Source organism: Poecilia reticulata, linkage group LG7 (genome assembly GCF_000633615.1).
Source record: "Poecilia reticulata strain Guanapo linkage group LG7, Guppy_female_1.0+MT, whole genome shotgun sequence".
NCBI lineage: Eukaryota > Metazoa > Chordata > Actinopteri > Cyprinodontiformes > Poeciliidae > Poecilia > Poecilia reticulata.
In genome coordinates this window covers 27,655,036-27,680,775 of record NC_024337.1, presented here as the reverse complement: position 1 = coordinate 27,680,775, position 25,740 = coordinate 27,655,036, and the positions used below count along the sequence as shown (strand labels likewise).

Here is a 25,740-nt window from a genome sequence, read left to right as displayed (position 1 = left end):
GTGTTAATGTTGTGGCTTATTAATACGACTGAGAGAATAGCAAAAACTAACTGTGTGTCTTCCATTTACTTTAGAAAAATATGCATCCCAGACTCTTGAATCCTTTATTGAAAAGGTTTCTTCGCCCCACAACACCCTCTCCTCTGCCTCATCTCCAGCCTCTGCTGTCACTGGCTCAGCCTCTGTAGCTGACACTGTGGCTTTTGAAACCATCTCTGGACAAGCCTCTGCTCTGGTCACTACCCCTTCAGTTGACCAGATTCCCAGTTCTCTTTCAACTACAGCAAAACCAACCCCTGCTAATATCCCCACTTTGAATGCCACTCCTGCTCTTATGTCTTCCCCAACCAACACCATAGTTTCCGGTAACCTAATCCCTGCAGTCACCAGTGTTTGCTCCACTCTAGGTCAGAGTTTAGAAGATGCATCAAGGCTATCAGCAGTCGAGAAGTCTTCAACCTCTTTTCATTCCACTCCTGTGGCTGCAGTGAGTCAGCTTCCCATTGAGGAGCAGCAGACATTTTCCCAAATGGCCACCACAGTGCCACTGCAATCACAGCTGCAGCTACAGCCTGCATCACAGCAACAAGCAACAACACAGTCACAGCTGTTAGCATTGCAGCTTGAACAACAGATACAGCAGTTAACACCAAAACAACAGCTATCGCAGTGCCATGAAAACCCAGATCAAAGTTTGCTGCAGCAAGAGCAGCCACTGCTGCAGGAACCACAACTGCTGCAAAGGCATACAGCTGTTCAACAACAACTTCCTGAGACATTGGTGTTGCCTCAGTCAATTCAAAGAGAGTTGCTTCAACCATCTGCACAGTCACTACAGATTCTGCAACCATTGCAGCAAACCCAGCCACCACAGCAGCAACCGTTGCAATATGCTGGACAAATGATTCAGGAGTCTCTGTTTCAGCAGCTACCACAACAAGTTCTGACACCTCAGGCTCTTATAGTCTCCCAGCAGCAGGAGCCACAGCATCAACAGGTGGTCTTGCAACAGATGATGCAGCAAAAGCAAATGTTGCAACCTCAGCTGCAGCAACAACAGCACCAACTCTTCGTAAGTGTAGCAGCTCAAGGTCAAATGTTGCCCACATCCACAAGTCAACAGTTTCTCCAACAGCAGGCACAGCTAAATGTTACCCCTTTACCACAACATCAGATTTCACAACCGAGCCAAGTGCCTGCTGAGCCTGTGCAGCCACAGACACTGCTTCAACCCTCTGAGCAGCAACACGACGGGACTAAAACCACAGATTCATCTCAGAAGCAGCTGCAGTTTGCAAGTCAGACGCAGTCCTCTTTACAGATGTCTGAATCAGAGGTCTCTACAGGAGAGACGGAGGACACAGGCAGCTTTTCTGCCCCGCTTCACCCTTCATCTGATTCCTCTTTGCCTCCGCTCCACCTCGCCTCGGCTGAACCCCACCTACCCAGCCTTTCCCTAACAATGACACCATCCCCTGGTCAGCCGTCCTCCGTGGCTGAGTCAGACAGTGAAGGTCCCCCGAAAATTGAATTCGTTGATAACCGTATTAAGACTTTGGATGAAAAGCTGAGGAACTTATTGTATCAGGAGTATAGCAGTGGGGGAATGCTACCTGGAGCTGCCTCTATTCCTACATCAGCTGCGTCTATGTCAGTGGGAGGCGATGAGTCGTCTGAGCCCCAGTCACTCCAACGTTTGTCTTTTCGCTCACCGGCCACTTCCTCAGACACCTCCCCCCACACCCCATCCTCAACTACCTCCTCCACCACTCCCCGTTCCTCTTCTACCTCTCCTGATCCAGAGAGAGGTAGAGGGGAATATGAAGCTTTATCAGAAGTTGGAAACCTTGTTCTGTCTGAACCTGTTGAGCAGCAACCCATCCCCTCAGTCCCCTCTGCTTCGGCCTCATCCACCAAGCCCATTTCTTTCCGTGCTCCCAGTAAGGATGGTACTGCTGGATCCCAGCACTTACTTGTATCAGGAGAACCAACTGTACCTGTAAGTAAATACTGAAAATAATATTTGAATTAGCTGTTTACAGTTCACAGTGTAAATGTAACTCCTCTTTAAATGTCTGTGATTACTTGTAAATGTTTAAGTATCTCTCCATCTTTTACGTCTCCCATTCATGCTGCCAGTCTTAATTGTCCTAACTGTTCTAGGCTGTACACCCACACTCTGACACCAGTGCCGTCGGAGATTCATCATGGCCTTTCAGTCAGCAACCGATCTCCCTTCAGCATGGACAGCAGCAGCACAATGCAGGAGGTGGATATTTTGGCCTAAACCTGACATGTCCTAGTATCAGAAATCCGGTTAGCAAGAAATCCTGGACTCGAAAATTCAAAAACTGGGCATGCAAACTGCGCCACTCCGCCAGCTTGTTCAAGAAGCCCAGAGTCCCACAAGGTAGCGTCCTTTTAGGGAGCGAGAGAGCACGACAAGGGAGAATGGGGTGTTGGGGCATGGAACTAGATCTAACGTCTAGTACTAATTTTAACTTGGCAAAAAAAAAATTCTTAACCTTAAAGAATTAATAAAAATTTATGGTAACATGTTTATGTGTAAAGGTAAATTTGTCAATTCCCTTCTTTCGTATATAGTTCCCATGTAATTTACGTGTTGACATCACTGCATACTTTATTGTTTGCATTTTTTATGTTCCGATTTTTTTCACTCTATATTTCATTTTCTTAAAAATCTTTCTTTTTCCATGAGGCACTCTGAGGAAAGAACAGTGGAGTGTAGAGATGGTTTTAGGAGGAGGTTGACATCAGACATCTGATGCTCTCCAAGTCCAGATGAGCTCTGGAGCTAAGCCCAGCTGTGACTTGTTCCCAGGACGTGTCTTTTCATATGACACTCTGCTTCAATACCCCAAGCCGGGCACTACCAGCATCCACCTCACCTTCTGACTCAGAATAGACAGCGCATCATGTCATTACACAGATAAGACACAAAACAGCTAAGCTTACCTTACTCAGAAAAGTTGGAAAGCTGGTGGAAACATCCTCCAAAAGACTTCCAGACTTAATAAAATCTTGAATGTCAACTTAGGGACCTAAAGCAAAATTGCACAATACTTTTAGTTTTTGTAATGAGTTTTTTAAAAAAAACCTTACATCCTTTTTCTTTGCTAAGTAATATTGAGCTACTTAGCAAAATTTCAATTAAACAGTGTGACTACTTTTGCAAGTCACTTAATATGTGATGAGCTTCTATTTAGAATCAATGTGCACTTTGTTTATGGGATAAGTGAGACTGTAATTTAGGATACAACTATTGCAATATTTTGTCCTTTAATACCATGACATATTTGGAATTTTGTATAAAATAATCTTATATATATAGCTATTACATATGCGGTTTGCAGAAATCTTTATGAAATTTGAAAAATTCCATTCCGAATTATATAGATATATTGTTGAACATCTTACTGATTACTTTAAGTAGTGAAAGACTATTAATGTGTATCAAAGACAAGTATCCAGATTTTAGTTATTGCCTCAACTTCAGTGTCTTGCATAGTTAAAGCTTCATGTAAACCAAAGTGAACTTTTTATGCAGGAAATGGTTTGAAATCGATCATGGTTACAATCCCCTATGCAGAACTGCAATATAATGCAAGCAATGCTAGAAAATCTAAAATGAGCTTCTATAGACTAATTACATTAGCTTAGCTGTGTAATACAGACAATATGATGCTAAACTGACCTACCAGCATCCAGACCTATCTTACATTAAATAAATATCATTCTGAGATCAAGAAACCAGGAGCCAGAACAGTGGACCAAGTAAATGTTAACACTGATATTTTTCAGAATCAGCTTTTTATTGTTTTTTTTTTTTAAACTATTTAAAAAAATCAATAATAGGATAAAATACAGGCTTCCTGGTTTTAAGAGATGTGCAGAGTTGTACACAGTATTTATTTATGGAATATACATAGAATGTGTAGGCCTCACTGTTACTGCAGGGATTGTAATGGTAGGGTTTCCACATATCAAAGTTCCATCATTTTGTTAACATGCTCCATCCATCTTGCATGTTTCTGTTTTTATATGTTACTTGTTTAGTAGTAGCTTAGAACCTCTCCTACAAGAGCACATGCATGAGCACCTTTGTTATGTTCCACACCAGTGACTAATAATGGACCGTTATCTGTAAGTAACACTTGTAACAAACTTCAGCATTTTGTTTATTTTAATTTTTTATTTTTTTTTTTGCTTGTTTGTGTTTGTAACTCTTTTAATGTTTAATTTAAATATTGTGATGGTTATCCATGTCTACACTTTGCTGTAATGCTAACTTAAGTACCCAACACATTTACTATCTACAGTGCCTGGCAAAAATATTAATACTTTTTTACAATCTTCTTTGTATTTTATTGGAATAGACTAACACTAGAATAAGAAACCCACTGTTTTAAAAAAAATGGTGGCAGCATCATTCTGTGGGAAGGTTTTTGTTGACAGACCCCATCAGAGTTGATGGGGTCTGTCAACAAAAAAGAGCTAATCAAGCTACCAAATTGGCAGGAACATTTTTGTCTCTTAATGTGCAAGGCTGGAAGACATTTTTTATATTTATTCGTAAAAAGTTTTTTTTTTTTTTACTTGTCATATTACTTCAATTTTACAATTTTATTCACTTATTTATGTTAATTTATCACAGTAAATGCCAACAAAATAGACAGAAGTTTGTTTTTGTTGTGACAGAATCTGAAAAAGTCGGAATACTTTTGCAAGGCACTCTTTATCTGAGCCCAGATCTTAAATGGGATGTTGCACTTTTTGTGATTTTAAAGAGAGAACAAACATGAAACTGAGGGCTTGTTGGGTACACAGCATTTCACATTAGCAACAGTTTTCTTAAATGTCTACAAAAGCTGCATTTTTGTTTTTCAGGTTAATGTTCATAGCTTCTTAAATACGATACACAACACATACTGACTTTACAAGATGAAAATCTACAATGTTGGCAAGTTGATAACTCAACTTTGTTCATGTTTCTCATCTATGTGTGTGTTTGTGTGTCATTATTTTTTTTTATTTTTTTTTTTACATTGATTTGTTATATTCATCACTTTTGATTTGTGATTCTGTGTCCTTGTCTTTGTGTCTCCCTGTCCTTTTTTGTTTTTATTTTCCCCATTTTTTTTTTTATCAGAGGGATATTTGTGCAGTGAGGCACTTGAAGATGACAAGAAGGAGACACCATTAAGCTCACCTCAGCTGTGCAAAGGTCGATTTCAGGTAGGAGTCGTGCATCTCAACTTTAGCTTCTACGTTTTTTTTTATCTGAACTAATATCTCTTTTGGTTATTAGGTGAATCCAGTTCCCCAGACCTCCCCTCCAAAGGATCTGCCTTCGGGTCAAAGTAGCACTCATAGGAAAGTGGGACGTTTCTCTGTGACGCAGACCGTGACGAAAAAAGAAGACAGACAAACTGACAGCTCACCAGTGTCTCGTGATTTGGGACGCGACAGGAGGAAAACTCAGGCAAAAGAATGGGATAAAGAAGACTGCAAGATCACCCCATTGAAGGGCCACCCTTCTCGCGGTTTTGGACACAGCCACTCTCCACTTGGCAGCACTGACGATGATGATGAGAGTGAGCTGGAAGATGAAGGGCTTAGAAGAGAACTTCAGAAGCTCAGAGAAAAGTAAACCAATAACAGATCAACCTGTTAATTTTTTTTATTATTAGTTTATCTTTACTCAGTATCAAATAGATGAGCATGTTTTTGTCTTAATATCATCACCTGTTTTTGTAGGCACATCAGAGAGGTTGTTTTCCTTCAAGCCCAGCAGAACAGAGAACTTCAAGAGCTCTACAGACAGCTTCGTTCTCTCAAAGACCAAAGACAAAGTTTACCTGCCTCTCTGTGCCGAACTCCTCCTCTTCCTGCTGCGCTGCCTGTCGTTTCTCCACGCAGGTCCCGGATGGCCAAAGCTAAGCTTCGCTCCCGGCCCCACTCTCACATGGACAACAATGGAGTTCCACACTCTGGTTAGGCGACTGTGAGGCACATTTTCCCCATGTTTTTAAAAGTATATTGTTGCCTGAACGTGTCTATATGCTCCTATGTCTGTTCCAGGGATTCAACAGTCGAGCAGTTTTTCGGGTGGCGAACAGGGTAGACTCCGCTCTGCAGTGCCTGATAGAAAAGGTAGGTTCAAATTTTAGTGGTTTATCTAGACTTACTAATGAGTTTCGGGGGGAACAAATGTCGATTTGATTACGAATGGGAAAAAAGAAATAAACCTTGTAATAATTTGTGTTATTCTAGATTTTATTTATTTTCCCTGTTTAAAAGATGTACCTCCCTGTCGCTTTTCAATACTCTGTCATCCGTCACTCAGTTTGTCCTTTCATGTAATCCATGCACGAAACTTAAAAAATACATTCTGTAAAGCAACCCAACATGTAGGTAGTAGATGTCATTAATCATTTCATCTTTCCACAGATCACAGCCCGTCAAGGAAAAGCACATTCACTGATGAACTGCACAAGCTTGTTGACAATTTTACAAAGGAGGCAGTAGGTCCTGCTCCAATCAAGCCATCTCTGAATCAAATCAAACAGATCCAGCAGGTACAGGGAGGCTGGAGCCAGTCTGCAGAGGTATGACTAAACGCAATGAAATGCATAGATGGGTTTTTGCTTTATATTATTATGTGAATAGATTTGATCAATATGGAGTATGATTTTGTTTTAGAAAGTTAAGTTATTTGTTATCTGCTTACAGTAGCGACAGAAGTATAATGTGTGAACTTTCTCACATTTTGTCACATTGTCAGAACAAACTTTGGTATATTTTATTGGAGTGTTTTTTTAATGAATTAATAGAATGTAATACACAAGTCTAATGTGGAAGGAAACGAATGCAAGGTTTTCTGAATACTCTGTTGACACACCTTTTGCTCCAATCAACTTTTATTATTTTCTACCTTCTGTTGAACTATTGCAAAAATGCAATGTGGCAAAATGTGTCATACATAAATGGATATGGACACTTTTGACAACTTGAAGCAAAAATAATATGAATTTTTCTTAGTATTTATTGATGTAATAATTACAGGTGGGCCGACCAGGTTGGTTTCCAGCAGCCCAACTGAACCCCCAGGCACCCTTAGCCTCCTCTCCTTACACAGGTGGAGGAACCCTGACCACCCTGTCCTCTCCGGCTCCTCCACCCCAGCAATCACACATGTGTCAAGTACCGCAGATGCATCAGAGTTTACACCTCCATCAGCCTCCCCCCCTTCAGCAGATGACCTATCAGCAGTCTCCTATGTGCCAGCAAATGCCACAACCTCGGATGCAAACCTCCATACAGTCACAGGTGCAGCCCACCATCCTGCTGCCCCAACCAACACCTCAAAGCCAACCGCTGCTGCCTTCCCAAATCCAAATCCCGGTGTCCACGGCCACGTCGCTGCTGCATGGAGGTGGGCCCGCCGTACCCACTGACAGCACCGCAGTTATTGGGGGTGTATTTTGCTCCTGTTCCTCCCCCTCGTCTACCTGTTCCTCATCTTGCTCGACTGCTGCTCTACCTTCCAGTGCCAAAATTCACCCAACAAGCCCAACCTCTACTCTTCCTTTGGGGCAAAAATGAAACCAAGAGATCTGAGAAATAAATGTGAAGCTCCAAGAGATGGTGATACCCTAGTGATTCGAAACATAAATCAGATTCATTTTGGAGTGATAATTAAGTGTTATATGTGTGGGTAACCTGTGAGTGAAGTGAATATATGTATTCCAGCATGGTTCTTAGCCTCCTCTCCTTATGAGGAAAGGAGGCTCCTGTAAAACAAAAAAAAACACAAAAAAAACAAATTAATATAAAATTCAACCACTGGAGTTACGGATGATTGGATGTTGATGTGTAAACGTCTTTAATGTATGGGTGGGTGCATCTATGAGTGTGGCTGCAGTATTTGTTGAATATTTGAGAACATATCAGATAATGATGTCCTTGGATGGAAAAAAAATTACCTGCAAACCAACTCTGCTGGACCTGGAGCCTCTGAAAGCAGAGACGGCGAGGACAAATAATTTTACTGTGGCAGCATTTTTGGCTCAGTTAGCCAACGCTCACAGTGAAAGAACTATCAAGTTTAAAAGTGCAATTAGTAATGATCATCTGAGTTGATCAGCATGTGTTGTATTAATCAATTTGTCTGAAAAAGCATACAACTTTTTTTGTAGAGATACAGTGATTATTGCCAGATCAATAGATACATTTTTATATGTTTTTTTTTAAACTAGGTTTGCAGCACAACACATAATGAAGATAAATTAAACAGAAATTATGCTTAAATTAAGCTTGGTCGACCCGTGCGCCTACTCTCATCTCCCATGATGCAATCTAACACGTATGTATTCTCGTGTTTCCTACAGCATGTCATTTGTCTTTGCATTAATATGAGTTTGAAATTATACATTGATTCATTAAAATTGTGTTCAGTAAATACCTGAATACTTTCCACTCAATTATGCATGACCTCATGATATGTGGGATTTTACCTGAGTGGAAGCTGCTTCCACTTGCGGTACACACACACAATCTCTGTGTAGTTTGGAGACTAAAAAGATAAACATAGCGTCGTAGATACAATCTGATTTCTCCATATCAAGTTAAACGGGGATCGTGCTAAAGAGAAAAACAAAGAAAAGGGTCAAAGTCACACAAACTAGGGAAACCATGCTGAATTAGTTATTTCAGTGATGCTTTTGATAACTGTGTTGTCGTGGGTGCATGACTGTTTGTCTGTTTAAAAGAAAGCCAGTGATGAGAGTTGCGTTGTGTTTTGTAAAATGAATTGCATCTCTTTTTCTTTCTTTGAAAGCAACTTCTCAGATGTCACTGTGCTCACTCACTGTGTGGAAATGTTTACTCCGCCTGTGTTCTAGGCTTGCCTCCTCAGACGACAGAAAGTAATAAAAGCTATTAGGTCTTAATGGTTGTAAGTTTGTTGTTAAATATGGTTGAGAATACTTCACACATTGAGTTATTGCAAAGCCACATAAAAGTGCTTATACCCCTTGAAAATTTTTGCACATAAACAACCACAAACTTCACTGCATTTTATTTAGATTTTTTATTATTTAGAAAGGAGTGAATGATTGTGAAGTGGAAGGAAGTTTGTTTTTCAAATGTTTTTTTCTACAAAATAGTGGAGCATTCACATGAATTAATCCACCTAAGTTAATACTTTGTATTAACTTAGGTTTTGCAGAAAGACTTTGCGTATCTGGAGACTAAATTTCTCAAAATAACTGAAGCTCAGTTTGATGTGATGAAAAGTTTTTGTTGACATCGATTCGCAGGTATTGCCAGGTGCTCAGCTGTATTTAGGTTTAGGCCATTCTAATGCAAACATTGTCTGATCTAAACTGTTTCAGCTCCGGTTGCATGTTTCGGATTGTTGTGAAGATGAACATGCAAGTATGGTGGCTTCATATTTAACGCCTTTTAATTTTCCCATCAACTCTGACCAGCTTTCCTTTCAATGCTGATGAAAAGCTTCCCTACAGCTTGTTGCCACCATTTTCATATATTCTTCATTCCGCGATCAGAGTGTTATAAATTTATCACACGTTTTAAACACAAGTTCAGTTTTACTCTCGTACTTTCTTTCAACAATTTACCAATATACCAAAATTTCCCTTAATATACACCTTAGTGAAGTGCATGACTAATGGTGGACTGTTTCGGATATTTTATAACCTAACCCTGTTTTTTTAAATTACTCCACCATTTCATCTCTGACCCGTCTGCTGTTATTCTTGGTCTTCATGAAGCAGTTTGTTCACCAATCTCCTCTAATAATCTTTATACTGAGATTAAGTTACACACAGGTGGATTTTAATTAGGTCACATCTGAAAGCAATAAGTTGCACTGGAATTTATTGAAGGGAGGATAGAGTAAAATGGACTATGCAAATTCATGCCACACTTGAGGTTTTTTATTTTAAAAATATTCTTAAAAAATTATTTTCCTTCCACTTCACAGCTACACACTGCTTGCTCTATCGCAAAAAGTAGAAGGGTACTTCACTGAATTTTGTGGTTGTAATGTGAGAAAATGTGAGTGAGTATGAATACTTTTTGAAGGCGCTGCATTTTGTTTGCCATTGATCATTTTAGCCGTGAACTATTTGGTTTTAGGTCCTGATCTTCAAGTCGATCAGAAGTGAAAATGTGGAGCTTAAACAAATTAAACCTGCAGGACCCTATTTTCTTAAGCCCATTTCAAGTGTACAACAACTGCAATCAGCATTTGATGTATTACCAGTTTGTTGATTTAATGATACATTTATCCATAGGCATGTTTTTAAAATTGATGGATATGTGTTTATTAGCTCACTCTGTAGTCAAAGCAGAGTTCAGTTTAATTGGTTAAAGAGAGATTGTAAGGTTTCGAAGACATGAGATTGCACAAAGTCAATCAGATATAAATAAATGGTTTACAGAGGAGTCGTTCATACTAAAGGGTGTGGTTGAGAAACTACATGCTGTAGAGTGTAAGCTCAAAGGTTTCTTGTATTTTTAGCTTTTCGAGAATTCCTACATTTTTACAAAGATGTAGAGCACTGCTAGTGAAGGTGAGATACTGTGCTGTGATGTCTGATACTAACGTGTGTCTAACAATATTTTTTGGGTCATGACGATGAAGCCTACTTTGTCTTTTTGAGTGTAACCAAATTGTTATCTGAAAGATGCAGATTATTTTTGTATTTTGGAACAGGATTGTACAAACTGTAAAAAAAAAAAAATTAAAAATATGTATGCTCATCATTATAAACTTGAAGTTAATAAAAATTTGAAAACATCCCTGTTTTCAAGGGGCCCCCGTAACTTGGTATATAACACCTTGTCAGGCACGATGAGGGGGTTTTCTTGTATTTGTAGAAAAAATTGGCAGTTTCTGACATTTTACTTCACCGTTGAAAGCTTTGAATTGTACTAAAATAATTGACACCAGCTTTCCTGTTGTGCTCCAGGTAGATTAAAATACACTAAGTAATGCAACAACAATCATTGGAGTCCCGAGCGAACATGGCTATGAATGACTGATAAAAGTACATATATTGGTGGGAAATCAAATCTGGAGAAATGCCAGAAAACTATGTTGCTGATGATTAAGCCTCTGTAAATTGTAACTAATTTGATTGTTGATTTTATTTATGTTTTGTAACTAATCAAAAATAAATATTGCAAAATCTTTTTTCCCTCATGTTTTTATTTCAAAGAGGTACGTGTGGATTCACAGTACGCCATTCTGACTCACACACTTGCCATTGAGGTCGTGCAAAGACATTTATGCCCCTTTACAGCGCAGTGTCAGTCTAGGCTTAGGATCAATGATGAAGGTTTGAAGATTGTTTTCAATTGAGCTCTTTTCATTTAGTAAAACAGAAGGAAATTTTGGACATTTTAACAGAAACTGTAAAAATATTGGAACAGATAGACAGAAATGTTCAAGTCTTTTGGGGACATCAGTTAAATTTTAGCATTAGACTATTGTATTTTACCTGATACCCTGGGACTTTAATACAATTATTTTTATGTTTAAACCACAAACTTAGTATTTTATTAGAATTGTACTTGATATCAATGCAAAGTGACTGAAGTGGGGGGAAAAGAGAATATGGTTTTAATGTTTTATTTCCCCAAGTAAAACAGCTGAAAAATGTTGGAGGCATTTGCACTCAATTCCTCTTAATCTGATATTCATAAATTGAATTAAACCTACCAGACTTTAGAAATAGAGGCCACATGTGTTGAATCTAAAATATAAATTCAGCTGTATTGTGAAGGCCTCTGAGCTTTGTTAAAACATTAGTGGACAAACGGCATCATAAAGACCAAACAGGTCAGGGACAAAGTTGTGAAAAGGTTTAAAGCAGAATTAAGTTTTGAACAGATATTTAGACATCTCTCAGACCACTGATCAAATTACCAAGTCTAGTTGTTACTTTCTTACTTTTTGTATTTCCCCCCCCCCCCACGACTATAAAGTTGCACTGCTTTTTGTAAGTCCGTGGTATCTTGAAGTGGATTATTCATTAATGAGTACGTTGTTCCTTGTTGATTTTTTTTTTGGCTTCTTTTTTTAAGAGCAGTATTTGTAAATACATTGTATCGTCGCTCATTATCATTCCAATCAATAAATCTAACTTAGTACATAACGCTCCATCCCCAGTGGATTTTTTTTGTAAAGATCAGGGATAAAAATCTGTTTACATTTTCTGTTTTATCTGTTGAAAATAAATAATCTCAACTGAAGCTGATTGCTAGAATCTCCTCTGACAGACACCAAATCTTTCTAATAAATCTTTGAAAAAATAAAATTTTAAATTAATCGACCCAGCTTGTTATTTTCGACCTCTAAAAAGTTTGTAATTGTGTAGTTTAAAAAAATCAATTCACATTTTCTAATAGGAATCAGTAGTCATTAAAATATAATAAGAGCTTAAATAAGCATTATTTAATCGTATTAATTAGATAAATAAGACTAAATAATACAAAACACTGAATTCAAATAACACTAATCACATATCATCATTTTGTTACCGTGGTAGCGGTTTATTTAGTTTAGTTTAGTTTTTTTTTTTTTTTTGTCAAAATCAAAAATCGTTGTAGTGCTCACAACTTTATTGTTCCACCATCCGCGGACAACGACGAACAACGGTTTGACGTTATCCGCTTTGAAATGGCGTTGAGGCAGTTAAAGGCGCTTTCATTTTTTTGTTATTTTTAACCTTTTGGGCACTTCAGCTTCTAAATTCTTGGTCTAGTGCTAACTTCTGAACCTTAAATATATTTTTGCGCTTTGCACAGTTGTTAAACAAAAATGTATTTCAGAAAAGTGTGAATAATTGACGTTGCATAATAAGGCCGCAGCTAGCTCCGGAGTTGCGTAGAGATTACTGCCGCTTTCCAGTGCCTGGCCCTGCCGCAGAGCTGCAAGTTGGTGAGTCGCCATCGCTTAGAGGTAGCTTAGCTAGTGGAGGAGGCTTGAAAAGAGCAAGCCCGATAGCCGTTTTAGTTTTAACGTGTGTTTTGCAGTTAAAAGTTAAAATAAAACAAACAGATTTTTTTATGTGTAGATTTTTATAAATATTTCTGCTAAACCGTTTTCTGATGGGACTAGCGTTAGCATATTCGCTTCTCAAGTCATTGCTCTGGACTGTGTTTACAAACAGTTAGCTACCCATACTGCCACCAAGTTTGTTTGTTTTTTTTGACGTTATCGTGTCTTACCACAAGCAATGTGATTCATGTAAATTCAGGAAGCAACATAAGTGGCAGCGAATCTATTCATTGTAATTACATTTTAAAGTAGTTTTATACTGTAACATATTCGCAACTTAATGCTATCCGATTGTGAAAAAATGAAAACATGTTTAGTTGTTAAGCTAGCTAAACTAATGCACATTATTTTCTAATTGGAATTACTATTTTACCCTTCTCAGAAACCAGCATGCATAATTCTGTAGTTTTGCACATATTATGAGCGGCTACTGACAATTCTTTTTTTCTTGCTCATTTTTGTTTTAACAGCTTTTTAGGTCTTTCCCGGCTAAACATGACTGTCGGTAACAGAGGTCTGGAAATGAAGTGACACAGCTAGAGTTCTTTCCCGTCGCAACCCCTATTTTATCAAATAGCTTCTACTGTTTGCATTATATATATATTTTTTATTAAAAAGCATTTTTGCAAACACAGATTTAATATGGCGTCAGTGCCAGTGTATTGCTTGTGTCGCCTGCCCTATGATGTGACACGCTTCATGATTGAATGCGACATCTGTCAAGACTGGTTTCATGGAAGGTAAGGGTTTTTTGTTGGTGATATTAATCCACAAGTTTGAGTATTCAAAATGTGTTGTTTCGTGAAGTGTTTTCTACATTGAGTCATGTCTAAAAAAAAAAAAAGAATAATTGAACTCAGTTAATTTAGCCATTCAACTTTGTTTCTGTTCTTGTTTCCTGTCCAGCTGTGTCGGTGTAGAAGAGGACAAGGCAGCTGAGATTGACCAGTATCACTGCCCTAATTGTCAGGTCACCCATGGACCTTCTGTCAGTAAGTTTCTTTCATTCTTTTATTGGAGGTAATTGTAAAAAATATATATAAATGGAGCAGGAAGTGCACCTAGAAAAGAGCTGGACTGCATGTGTATTCATTTAACTTGGTATCAAATTGCCACAATTTTATGTGCCAATTTTTCAATTGACTTTTGATATACCTGTATGGGTATCTAGGTGTACCATACAGTGAGTGGTCGACAGGTGCAGAAAGGCAGCAAACAGCTAATCGAGATGTATGATGCACACTCCAAAACTCACAAACCCCCCCAAAAATAAAACAAAGGGTTTAGAAAAATGCTGCAAACACAGAAAATGGAAGCAAAAACATACAGTCAATAAAACAAATGCAAACCAAAAATTCTTCAGTCATAGGAAAGAATCAAAAGGTGAAATGCTGCAAATACAACTGCAAATTTGTTTCACTAAGTATAATTGTTCCAAGCCACTGTGGGGAGTCTGGAGTAAGCAATATTGCCTATGGAAATATGTTGCTGTTAATAATATTGTAAAAGACGTGAACTGTAATGCGCTTTTTCTTCCTTTCTCCAACTTTCTTCTAGACGTCCTATCAAATCATGATATCCTGTATCTACTCAGAGATTATCATATCAGCCCATTCCTTATGTTTAACACATGTCTCTGAGATCTGTTAATATTGTTTGACGTTGTACACCGAATAATCATTTTTGCTACTTTTTTTTTTTTTAGTGCGCAAACGACGTGGCGGCAATAAGCAAACAGATGGAAATACAGGCGTAGCAAGAGATCCCAGTAAACCTGTAAAGACGGGGAGCCCACAGTTTGTCAGGGAGCTTCGTAGCAGAACGTTCCCAAAGTAAGATCTTTGTCTGGTATTTATTTATTTATTCATTTATGTATTTGCTCCTTTACTTACGAAGTATCGTTGTGTAGTGAAATGTTGAAATATTCAGTTTTCCTGTGCTCTGCTGTGTTCGCAGTGCTGATGAAATCTTGCTGAAACCGTCAGGAGCCCAGCTGACGGTCGACTTTCTGGAAGAGCATTCTTTCAGCGTCCCGGTCATGGTGTTGAGGCGGGATGGCTTAGGCATGACCCTTCCTCCGTCCTCATTCAGCGTCTCGGACGTGGAGCACCACATTGGTACATTTTTTGCAAAATTTAGGCACAGCACTACATTCTTAAATCTCTTCAGATTTTTTACATACAAAACTCTCTGGTCACCCATCTGCTCTTTTAATTTTTGCTTCAAATGAGTCAGACGTTGTTGTAATATTGAGTGTGCAATCATGATGGAAGCTCAAGGAGTATGATGAAAATGCAGTTTTTACCAGTCAACACATTTTTGAAATAGTTTTGAAAGTAGTCAGTAGTTGTCAGAACAGTAGTTGGCCAGAGAAATCATGTTTTTGTTCTTCTGGAGTGTTGCCTTCGGTTCCTCATTCTAAGTGCTCTAAAATCTGTTAAATCGCAGGTGCAGATAAAGAGATCGATGTTATCGATGTGTCTCGTCAATGCGACCTGAAGATGCGGCTGGGAGACTTTGTTGAATACTACAACAGCACCAATAGGGACAGAGTACTCAATGTGATCAGCCTGGAGTTCTCTGAAACTAGGTACCAGCAAGAAGTGGCAAATTAGAGTACCTGGTTTTATTGGCTATCCTTTAATTGATATGTTTGGAAATTGATATAGGCTCTCAAATTTGGTGGAGACTCCCAAGATTGTGAGAAAACTTTCATGGGTGGAGAACCTCTGGCCTGAAGAGTCTGTTTTTGAACGGCCAAATGTGCAGAAATACTGTCTGATGGGAGTCAAGGACAGCTACACAGACTTTCACATTGACTTTGGTGGCACTTCAGTATGGTACCATGTCCTGAGGGTGAGATGACATATTTTTATGTGTTTTTGGGAAGTTTATCCTCTTTTTTGTGTGACATGTATATAACGAAACAAACATTCTTTTCATTTTTCACTCAGGGCGAGAAAATCTTCTACCTAATTTCTCCCACCCCAGCCAACCTGGCACTTTTTGAGCGCTGGAGTTCCTCATCTAACCAGAATGAGATGTTCTTTGGGGATCAGGTTGACATGTGTTACAAGTGTTCTGTCAAGCAAGGAAACACACTGTTCATACCTACAGGTATTAATGGATACATGTTTTTTGTTATGTATCAGAAAAGGGTTTTTGCATTGCAGTCAAATATTCTATACTTAATGTGATTCATGTCTGCTGAGAACCACTTTTGTACTTAACTGTGTCTATCCTGTATGCAGCTAAAATGATGAGCAGCCAATTTATAAACCTATGTGACTTAATGTGGGCTAAGTTTAGATCAGTAAACATTAATAGTGTCTATTTTGCAGGATGGATTCATGCTGTGCTGACTCCTGTAGACTGCTTGGCCTTTGGGGGAAACTTTCTACACAGTCTCAACATTGACATGCAGCTTCGGTCAGTTTGCYWMYKWYWMTTCAGTACTGTATATTAATTTTTGGGACTTTTGTCTCAGATAAAAAGTTATATTTTTAGAACTTCCTTTAATTCAGTCTGACCAAGACCTACAAACTTGACACAGTTCTGTCAGGAGGAATGGGCGACAAAGTTTGCAGAAGGAGATTCAAAACATTTAACTCTACAGCTTAACATGGCATTCTGCTGAATTCTAAGAAAATAAATTTAATTTTAGACTTGAAGGGGATTTTATTTTTGATTGTTACTGACTTTTAGCGAACGCAAGTCATTTTAATAATTCTAACTGACCTTAAGCAGGAATAGTTTTAGCTGCCTTTTTATGCCAGAAAATACTTTCATTTTTAAATTATTTGTGTGAAAATCTGGATTTAACTGTATTTCAGTTGGTAGCAACAACACAATAATTATTGAACTTTAATTCTTGAAGCTCCGCAGGCTAATGCCTGCGGAGCTTCAAGAATTAAAGTTCAATAACATGTACAGGACAGGCCAAATAAATTGCTGTATTAGTTGGATTTAAGCTTCAGAGTTTGTTTGTTAACGCCCTGAAATTGTTAGTGAAACACCTGATTCAGTGTTTAGGAGTTTTAAATCGAAAGGTCGAATGAGGAAGTTGTCCTGTTTTTGTTTTTGTTTTTTTTCCCCCACCTGTTGGACTAGTTGCAAGCAGCAGTTTAATTATCAACCAAGTCAATGCCACGTCTTTGGGAAGCCTACAGCTTCAGCCAACTTCACAGCAAACTGAATTTGATCTATTTTTGCTGTTTCAGTACATAAGACGTGTTGGAAACATTTAAACAAGGCCAGCTAATTATCTACACAGCGGTATTACTGCAATAACCACAGATGTCCAACATGTATGCTTTCGGTCATTTTAGGGCATACGAAATAGAGAAGAGACTGAGCACAGCCGACTTGTTCAAATTCCCCAACTTTGAGACGGTGTGTTGGTATGTTGGGAAGCACCTTCTTGATATCTTTAGAGGTGAGAAGTTTCAATACGTATTTAGTCACTTTAAGTTTGTTTTTTGTTTTTTTATGTCAATTTCTCTAGTGGTGTAACTTTGTGTGTCTTTCCAACAGGATTGAGAGAAAATCGCAGACACCCTGCCAGCTATCTTGTTCATGGAGCGAAGGCCCTGAACAATGCTTTCCGCACCTGGACTCGCAAAGAGGTAGAATTACACTCATAGTTTTTGCATAGATTCCTAAAGTTAGCAGATAAGAATATCACTAGTAATACTGATGTTAGTTTACTGTCTTTAAGTAAATATAGACCTAAATTAGTTTGAGTGACAAACGTTCTTTAAAATGATTAATTTGTTTTTTTGTGTTCAGTTCTGACAGTCATTAGTCCAAAGTTTTTCGGAGAGGCTTGTTCAAATTTTATCTTCAAATTGACCTGAAATCCTCTGATCAAATATTGTATAAGATTATTGATGATGATATTCTGCACTCAGGCCTTAGCTGAGCATGAAATGGAGATACCAGAGACCATCAACATTCAAACATTGATAAAAGACCTCGCAAAGGAGATCCGTCTGGTTGAGGTGATTTTTTTATTTTTTATTCTATATTTGTATTTAAAAATATAATTCACATACTTTTTTAATATTTAGTAATAAACTGACCTTTTTCTCATCAGGATATATTTCAGCAGAACATTGGTCGAACAGGACCTCAGTTTCCTGGTGCTCCACTCTCCAAAGCCCCGCTGAGCGCCGCCCAGAACTCCGGACGCCCCCCTGGAAAAAAGAAAGGGCCCAAGCCTAAGGAGGTGCTGGGAGGGTTTGGGCCCACAGGAACCAAAAAGAAAAGTCAGAAAGGGCTCCTTAAGGCAGAAGCAGGAGAACTCGAGCTCATTGAGATCCATGCCAAACATACCCTAAAGAAATTCCAACCTGGCAAATCCAAGCACAAGAACAAGGTGTGTACTTTTTCTCCTATTTGTTGTAGCTCTTAAATGTTTATGTTTCTAAAGGTTTTCCTGGTTGTTTCTGATTTATTTTTGTCACAGCTGGAGCTGCCATTGGAGGAGTTTGAAGGGAAGATAAATAAAAACAAACTTAAGCTTGTCTTGACAAATGGCAAAATCCAAGGGTGAGCGTTAATACTCTCCTTTAGGTGTTAAAGATTTTGTACATTCTGAATTTTTATTTCATTTTTTATGCCTTTTATTTCTTTAATTACTTAGTAAGAAAGATGGCAGCAGTAATGGTGCAGGAAGTGCTGCGAGGTACAAACACCTAGCCACAGAGGGATCCAGTCTTTCAGACCTGGAGTCTGAGGATGAGTTGCAGATTGATGAGACTCCTCCACCTCGACGCAAGCCTGCTGGACCAAACAAGAAAAAGAAACTAAGTGGCAAGTATTCGCTTGAGAACAAACCAAACAATTCAGTTTTGAGGTTTCAAAGAAATGTAGACTAACAGAGCAGAAATGTCCTTTCAGGTTTACCAAGGAAGCTGCCCAGAGCCAAACCTTGTTCTGACCCTAATCGCATCAGGGAGCCAGGAGAGGTAGACTTTGACATCGAGGTGAGATTTTTAGGGCATTTTTATTTATTTATTTTTTTACAGATACACCCATTGTGATTAGAGATGTACCAAACAGAGATTTTCATATTATAACCATGAGCTAAAAAAAATACTATCACAGCAATTACATAAACATGAAGCCAAAAATGTACAAAGTTACACAGAAAATCAAATCAACAGTTATTTCTTCTGTTAATTAAGTAATATAGCATATTGATTATTACTGTTACAATAATGCCATCGATTATATTTGATTCTTCTTGTTTTTGCAATGGAAAATATTTTCATACAGCTCAATTTTATATTGATAGCTAAATAAAAGCATACATTTCTCCCATCTATAATGCACATCAACATCTGGAGGGAGGTAGAGCTCTTACTTTTATGCTTCATACATTTGGAAAAAAAACTGGTTGAATTTCTCCAGTATCTCATTAAAAAGGTAGAAGATGAATAGATTTTTATTCTCATCTTTTTATTTTATTTATTTATTGTATTATTATTATTATTGCATTACAGAAAAAAAATCTACACTATATTAAGTTTAGACTTTAATATAGAAATAGTTTGGCTTAGAGTTGTTACATTTTGAAGAAATCCTAAAACTTTAATTTATTGTAATTAGCTGGTTTGTAATTAGCTGGTTTATCACAAGTTTACTATTTTGTCCTCTTTGAGCTGAATTTTTATTGGCTAGTTATTAGACAAAATAATTGATCTTTTCACCTATACAATGCTTTTAATAGTCTGTTTTTAATTCAAAAATTCTTTATTGATCCTAAAGGGAAGTTTAAATTTTAAAAGAAAAATTATTTTTACCTGAATTTCTGCTTACACCGACAGTATTACATGTTGCTGTTAATTTCTTCTTTTTTTTTTCCTATTAATGGCAGTGTTCTCATTGCGTGTTTTCATTCAGGAGGACTACACCACCGATGAAGAGACGCTGGCAGCTCACGGGGTGAAAGGTGGTGCAGGGGGCATCCTTGACTTACTGAAGGCCAGCAAGCAGGTGGCAGGATTAGACTCTGCAGCTCTCAGGTTTGTTGACTTGATCTTTGATTGGTTTATTAAAATTGGTGTCATGGACATTTTCAGCTTGAATCTAGATAACCTTTTTTTTATGATTATTTTTAGACAGTTTTAGAATTTTTTTATATAGTCTAAAAATGTGTAAGGTTGTTTTTGTTAAAGAGTAATATTTTTGCTATGAAAAGGAAGCGAATTTTTAATTTATGCTTTTTTTGATCATAGTTCAGAAATTACATGGAATTTTGAAAAATTAATGTACACGAGGTGGGTTTTTTATATTGTACTTTAGGAAATGGTAAGTATCAGATGGATAGATATTAGAATATTGCTTATTAGAAAAAAATTTTAATACAAAAATGCAATACTATCATATAGTATTGCACTTAATATACTTTAGTATTTTTTATTTTTATTTATGGTGCTCCACCTGCTATTGATGATGTTTCTTTCTGCTTTCTATTCAGTGAGGAAGCACCAGCCTCACCCAGCACCCGGGACGCCATCCAGGGCATGCTCTCCATGGCCAATCCTCCTTCCTCGTCCTCCTCTTCTTCCTCTTCCTCTCCCTTATCAATCTCTGGAGGTTTGACGGAGGGATTGGCAGCCGTCAAGGAAAAGGGCGGGAGAACTGTGTGGGTGACGGGGGGAATCAAGAAGACTGCAAATCCTGAGAAAAAAGCAGTGATTCAGCGGCCTGGTAAAAGGACGATCAAAAGGCCGGCCCGTCACATCAGCGATGAAGACAGTCCAGATGAGCAAGAAACCCTGGGGACTTGTTTTAAGGATTCAGATTATGGTGAGCACCATAATGCGTTGTCTCCGCTGCTCATTTATATACGCTGATCAAAGCATGAAAGTGTTCCGTGTTTAGTCGAAGTTAAGACATGTTAATTCTCTTTAAGTTTACCCTTCTTTGGAGTCTGACGAGGAAGATCACGTTAACAAGACGAAGATGAAAAGGAAAAAGAACTGGGATGACACACCCTGGAGCCCTAAAGGTATCTCCTTTTAAAATGGCCGAGGTGCCAGTCCGATTTTCTTCTGAGCTGGTAAATGTCTGACGAGTTGCTTTTACTTACAGCAAGGGTGATGCCCACACTTCCTAAACAAGATCGACCAGCCAGGGAAGGGGCCAGAGTCGCTTCTGTAGAAACCGGGCTTGCTGCAGCTGCTGCCAAGTTGGCACAACAAGTGAGTTGTTAAAGAAAGATGTCACGTTCACAAAAGTGCCGTATTGGACAGCATTGACAAGATAAAGAGTCACGTTTCTTTCTGTTTGTGATTCAGGAGCAGCAGAAACCTGCTAAAAGGAAATACACTAAAAAGCAGCGTCCCCCTGCTCCCGTTGCCAGTCCTCCCCCAGCCCAGGCAGAGCCCGCCCCCGCCTCCCCAACACCTGCTCCAGAGTCAGCAGCAGATGTCAGCCCGGACAGGAGGATGGATTATTTCTCTGCCAGTCTGTTAGACCATGAATACACAGCAGGGCCAGGACCTTTTGGCCCCGGGGGCCCGAGGGGCAGCGGAGCCATGGCCCCCGGTGTGTTCCTCTCTTCGCGACGACCTTCCATGTCACCTCAGAACAGCAGCTCCCATGCTGGTTTATCTCCTGCAGGTTTAGCCAGCCAAGGAATAACAGGGATCGGTCAAGGTAGGCACAGATATGACCACATTAACTGCAGTTTTTTCCACTTCTTACATCTTAGCTTTATATATTTATTTATTTATACTTTGGTTTTTGTTTTTTGCTTTTCTGCAGGTAAACGGCCAAAGAAAGGTCTTGCAACTGCAAAACAGAGACTCGGAAAAATCCTAAAGATTCACCGCAACGGAAAACTTCTCTTGTGAGAGATGCTTGTTGTTTGTGGCCGACGACATTAAGAATGAAGATAAGACCTCTGAAGTTGGTCTGAAGAAACTCGAGATAGTTATCTATATTTTGTACTCTTAACTGTTTCCACTCGTTATCAGCCGTCGTCATATCTTGCCCTTCACCAGTTTTCTGCCCGACTCCACTTACCTATATCTGCGTCAAGGTATTTCCAGAGGCATGTCTGATTTGAAGTGAAATCACTGTAATGTGCTGGAAGCACTCTTTATGTGGTAGATTATTTTTACAGCCACATATTTGATACTGACAATAGGAATTTTTTTCTAATAATTTGAAGGCAAGTTTACACTGATTTTTCATACATTTTCCAAAAGGAGGTTGTTTTCTCGTTAGTTATATTTACGGGTTGTATTTAGGCAAGATTTTTAAAAGGGAAAGTTCATTTAAACAGTTTGTAGTTTTAGAGTTGTATTTAGCTGTTTTATCGCAATTTTATTTGTAAGCAATTCCCTTTTTTTCCACTCTGCAAAACATACAAAACCCTCTGTTCAAACAGTCCCACAATGATACATGTTATAATTTTGAAGCTCTTAACATCATCTCAAAAGTTCTCACCGATCCCCGTTCTATCAATATTATCATTTAATTTTATTTATTCTTTTATTTATTAACCAAGGCAGAATTTCTTAACTTCTTAGCCTGTTTTAATGTAGCATGTTTTTGTCACTTTTTTTTTCTTTTTTCTTTTGATTCAGTATGATTATGTTAAATATCCTTAAAATGTGTAGAAAAAAATACTTTCCACTGCTCTTTTAGCTTTTTTATTTTAGATTTAAATTTGACAATGTAAATATTTGTATGATTTGTAATTTATATAGCTAAATTAAAAAATAAACAAAAAAAAGAGAGTAGCTTCCTGCATGTTGCCGTAGTTTGCGCACCAAGTTTTGGCAGCTTTCTTTGGTCGGATGTAGAGATGTTTTCACAGAATGTACTTGTCATAAGATGTTGGAGGTGTAGATTTAAGAGTAAAAATATTGTGAAGGTGCAGGATATGAATTATATGTAAATATATGTTGTAATTTAAGTTCTTTTGTAGTTCGAAAACTTTCAAATTTTTCGTAACAACTTGTACATGATGCATTGTTGGGGAAACATGATAGTTCTTTTTTATATTTGTATGCATTAACTGTCATTATGTTCATGTTGTCTTGTTAGTGTAATATTAGATCTGTGCTTAAAACGATGCTCTTGATAAAAATTCATCCATTTAGTTTTATATTGTTTATATTCCCTCTGTGAGTGCTGTGTCTTTTATTTCTCATTGTTTTAATATGACCTGGACAAGATCAAAGTTCATTTTCACAATTTATTTCAGGCACACTTTTACTCAAAACAAAAAAAGAAAAAGACCAATGTTTGATTTATTTTTATTTTTTTGGTACATCAACAGTTTTTTGTTCACTATTCTTACGCCTACTGGAAATTTCTGTTTTCCTGACATTTGACAAAAAAAGGGATTTAGGTATTTTTCTGCTATACACAATAAATATTTTGTTGTAATAAACACATCTACTCATAAAACCACTGTTTCATGACAGTTCATTTTTATTATTTGTCCTGTTAAGATTGCAGCATTTGTTACCACTTTGCCACTTCTCTACTAAAAGAGTTTGTGGGAAACAAAATAAAGAAGGTAGCAAAGAACTGCAGGTTGTTTTTTGAGGCAGGTGCAAATATTAAATTGAAAAGCAACTTTGTGTTTTAAAATGAAAAAAGTACTTTGCCATGTTTTATTTTCATGTTTAATAAATTCTATATCTGGTTTAAAAAATGAAATCCTCATAACATACAAAAAACATCTAAAGTTTAGATGAGATTAATTATTTGAAAGTCTAAAATTATTGTGTTGTGATCCATTACACCTCACAGTGATCCCATTTTTTATACCACACTCCTTGTTGTGTTTCTATTTTAAATGTTAAAAACAAATGTTAGCTTCTACCCATCAGTTTTTAACCACAAAAACTGTTTACTTAAAAGTTTTTTGCTTTTTTTTTTGTTGCTGTTTTTTCAGTAAGTGTTTTTGACAATATATCCACCCAAACACTACAGGATTTGAGTTTTGTTGAAGCAAATTATACACTGCTCAAAAAAAATAAAGGTAACACTTAAACAACACAATATAACTCCCAAGTAAATCAAACTTCTGTGAAATCAAACTGTCCACTTAGGAAGCAACACTGATTGACAACGGGGACCCTTGTCGGGTCAATCAGTGTTGCTTCCTAAGTGGACAGTTTGATTTCACAGAAGTTTGATTTACTTGGGAGTTATATTGTGTTGTGTAAGTGTTCCCTTTATTTTTTGAGCAGTATACTTTATATTCTCAGCTAAGCACCTTTTACCTCTTACCTGTCTGTCTCAAGAAGTCAGATGAAAAGTCAGCTGGAGAGATTCAGGGATCCTTGAATGCTCTGGTATGTTTTGACTGGCTCATAAGTCCTGAAGGGCTGTATGGGATTATGTAGCACCTCAGGAACCTCCGCAGGGAAACATCCTGCCTTGTTTTGACACCTATCAGTCCTCAACAATTATAGACCTGTTGCCCTGGCATCCCACATCATCAACGTTGTATCCTGTTGGCCCTAAGAGTAAGAACATATCAGGACCAGCTGCAATTGTTGTGGAGCTGAAGATCCCATCTTCACCTTCTTCAACAAACCTAGTGTCTTTCATTGATTTATTCGGTGGGTTTAACACAATTCAACCTGGTTTGCTTTATCAGAAACTCCACACGACAGGTGAATGCCACCTAGATCAGCGGTTACCTGACTAGTTTATTATACTGAAGGTTTGTGTTTTGAACCAGATGGTCAGCAGCACAGGGAACTGTACTCTCACCATTGTTTATCACTCTGCACTCCTCAGACATCCAGTGCAAGACAGAATCATATTGTCTGACAAAATACTCGGATGACTCTGCAGCTACAGAAAAAAAAGGCAAACATTTCCATCATGGAAAAAAAAATTGGCTTTGGGTGAACATTGAACACCTCTGAGTTCACCTGGACAACAGGCTGGACTAAAGACAAAACAGGGAACCTGTGTACCAGAAGGGACAGGGCAAACTGTGCTTTTTGAGGAAGCTCAGGTTCCTCAAAATGTTGCAGATATTCTATAAGACTGTTGTTGAGAGTACTACCTCTTCTGCTGTTATCTGTCGAGGTAGCGGCATCGAAGCGTAAAAAAGCTGAACAAATTGATAAAGAATGCTGGCTCTGTTCTTGGGACTGCTTCGGAGAGGATTTTGCAAAATAGATTTTTCATTAAAGAAAGAATATAATGACACTTATGTGCATTGCCTTCACAAGATGACATTACAATAAGAGAGTTTTCTCTCTTATTGCAAATCAGAATCCTTCAGATCTGTGGTAAGACAGATCAGTGCAGGATAGTCTTCCTCCCCACGGTCATATCTGCAATAACTATGAAGAACTTTAATTTCCCTATGGAATTGATGAAGTATTTCTGAACACATCTGAATTTAAATTGAATTCCTATAAAAGTGTCTTATTTTAGGAGGCTTAGCAACCTTTCATTTTTGACTATATTCTTTGTTTAGGGGATTTTTCCCTGTGTTTTCGGTTTTGCAATATATCATGATCCTGAGATTGGCAGTGATGGTAAATAAGTAACCTGCTTTTCTTCTTCCAAATGAAACGATTGTCTTATAACAACAATCGCAAGGGAGTGCCCTGGGTTAACGCCAGCAGCAGGTA

At 38.0% G+C, this 25,740-nt stretch overlaps 2 protein-coding genes across 5 annotated transcripts in view; both read left to right on the top strand.

Moving 5' to 3' along the window:
* wnk3 (WNK lysine deficient protein kinase 3) overlaps window positions 1-11,243 on the top strand; it is a 40,853-nt gene extending 29,610 nt beyond the window's left edge. For 3 of the 4 annotated variants that reach the window (XM_008413609.2, XM_008413605.2, XM_017305797.1), the window contains 8 exons: window positions 75-1,999; window positions 2,164-2,410; window positions 5,171-5,256; window positions 5,330-5,667; window positions 5,779-6,014; window positions 6,103-6,174; window positions 6,472-6,629; window positions 7,087-11,243. In XM_008413609.2, the coding sequence (XP_008411831.1) occupies window positions 75-1,999; window positions 2,164-2,410; window positions 5,171-5,256; window positions 5,330-5,667; window positions 5,779-6,014; window positions 6,103-6,174; window positions 6,472-6,629; window positions 7,087-7,626 (3,602 nt within the window). In that variant the 3' untranslated portion in view covers window positions 7,627-11,243. The remainder of the gene's footprint in view (window positions 1-74; window positions 2,000-2,163; window positions 2,411-5,170; window positions 5,257-5,329; window positions 5,668-5,778; window positions 6,015-6,102; window positions 6,175-6,471; window positions 6,630-7,086) is intronic. The other variant, XM_008413606.2, reaches the window with a different exon arrangement.
* Window positions 11,244-12,684: 1,441 nt separating this feature from the next.
* phf8 (PHD finger protein 8) lies at window positions 12,685-23,542 on the top strand. Its single transcript, XM_008413610.2, has 22 exons — window positions 12,685-12,991; window positions 13,582-13,851; window positions 14,018-14,103; window positions 14,817-14,943; window positions 15,068-15,228; window positions 15,560-15,701; window positions 15,781-15,967; window positions 16,066-16,228; window positions 16,453-16,540; window positions 17,440-17,546; window positions 17,645-17,736; window positions 18,022-18,111; window positions 18,207-18,488; window positions 18,579-18,661; window positions 18,756-18,925; window positions 19,013-19,098; window positions 20,018-20,139; window positions 20,595-20,926; window positions 21,033-21,128; window positions 21,212-21,321; window positions 21,418-21,778; window positions 21,887-23,542. Exons 2-22 carry the CDS (start codon window positions 13,754-13,756, stop codon window positions 21,973-21,975), a joined length of 3,072 nt encoding a protein of 1,023 aa, XP_008411832.1. The 5' UTR covers window positions 12,685-12,991; window positions 13,582-13,753; the 3' UTR covers window positions 21,976-23,542.
* The last annotated feature ends 2,198 nt before the right edge of the window (window positions 23,543-25,740 follow it).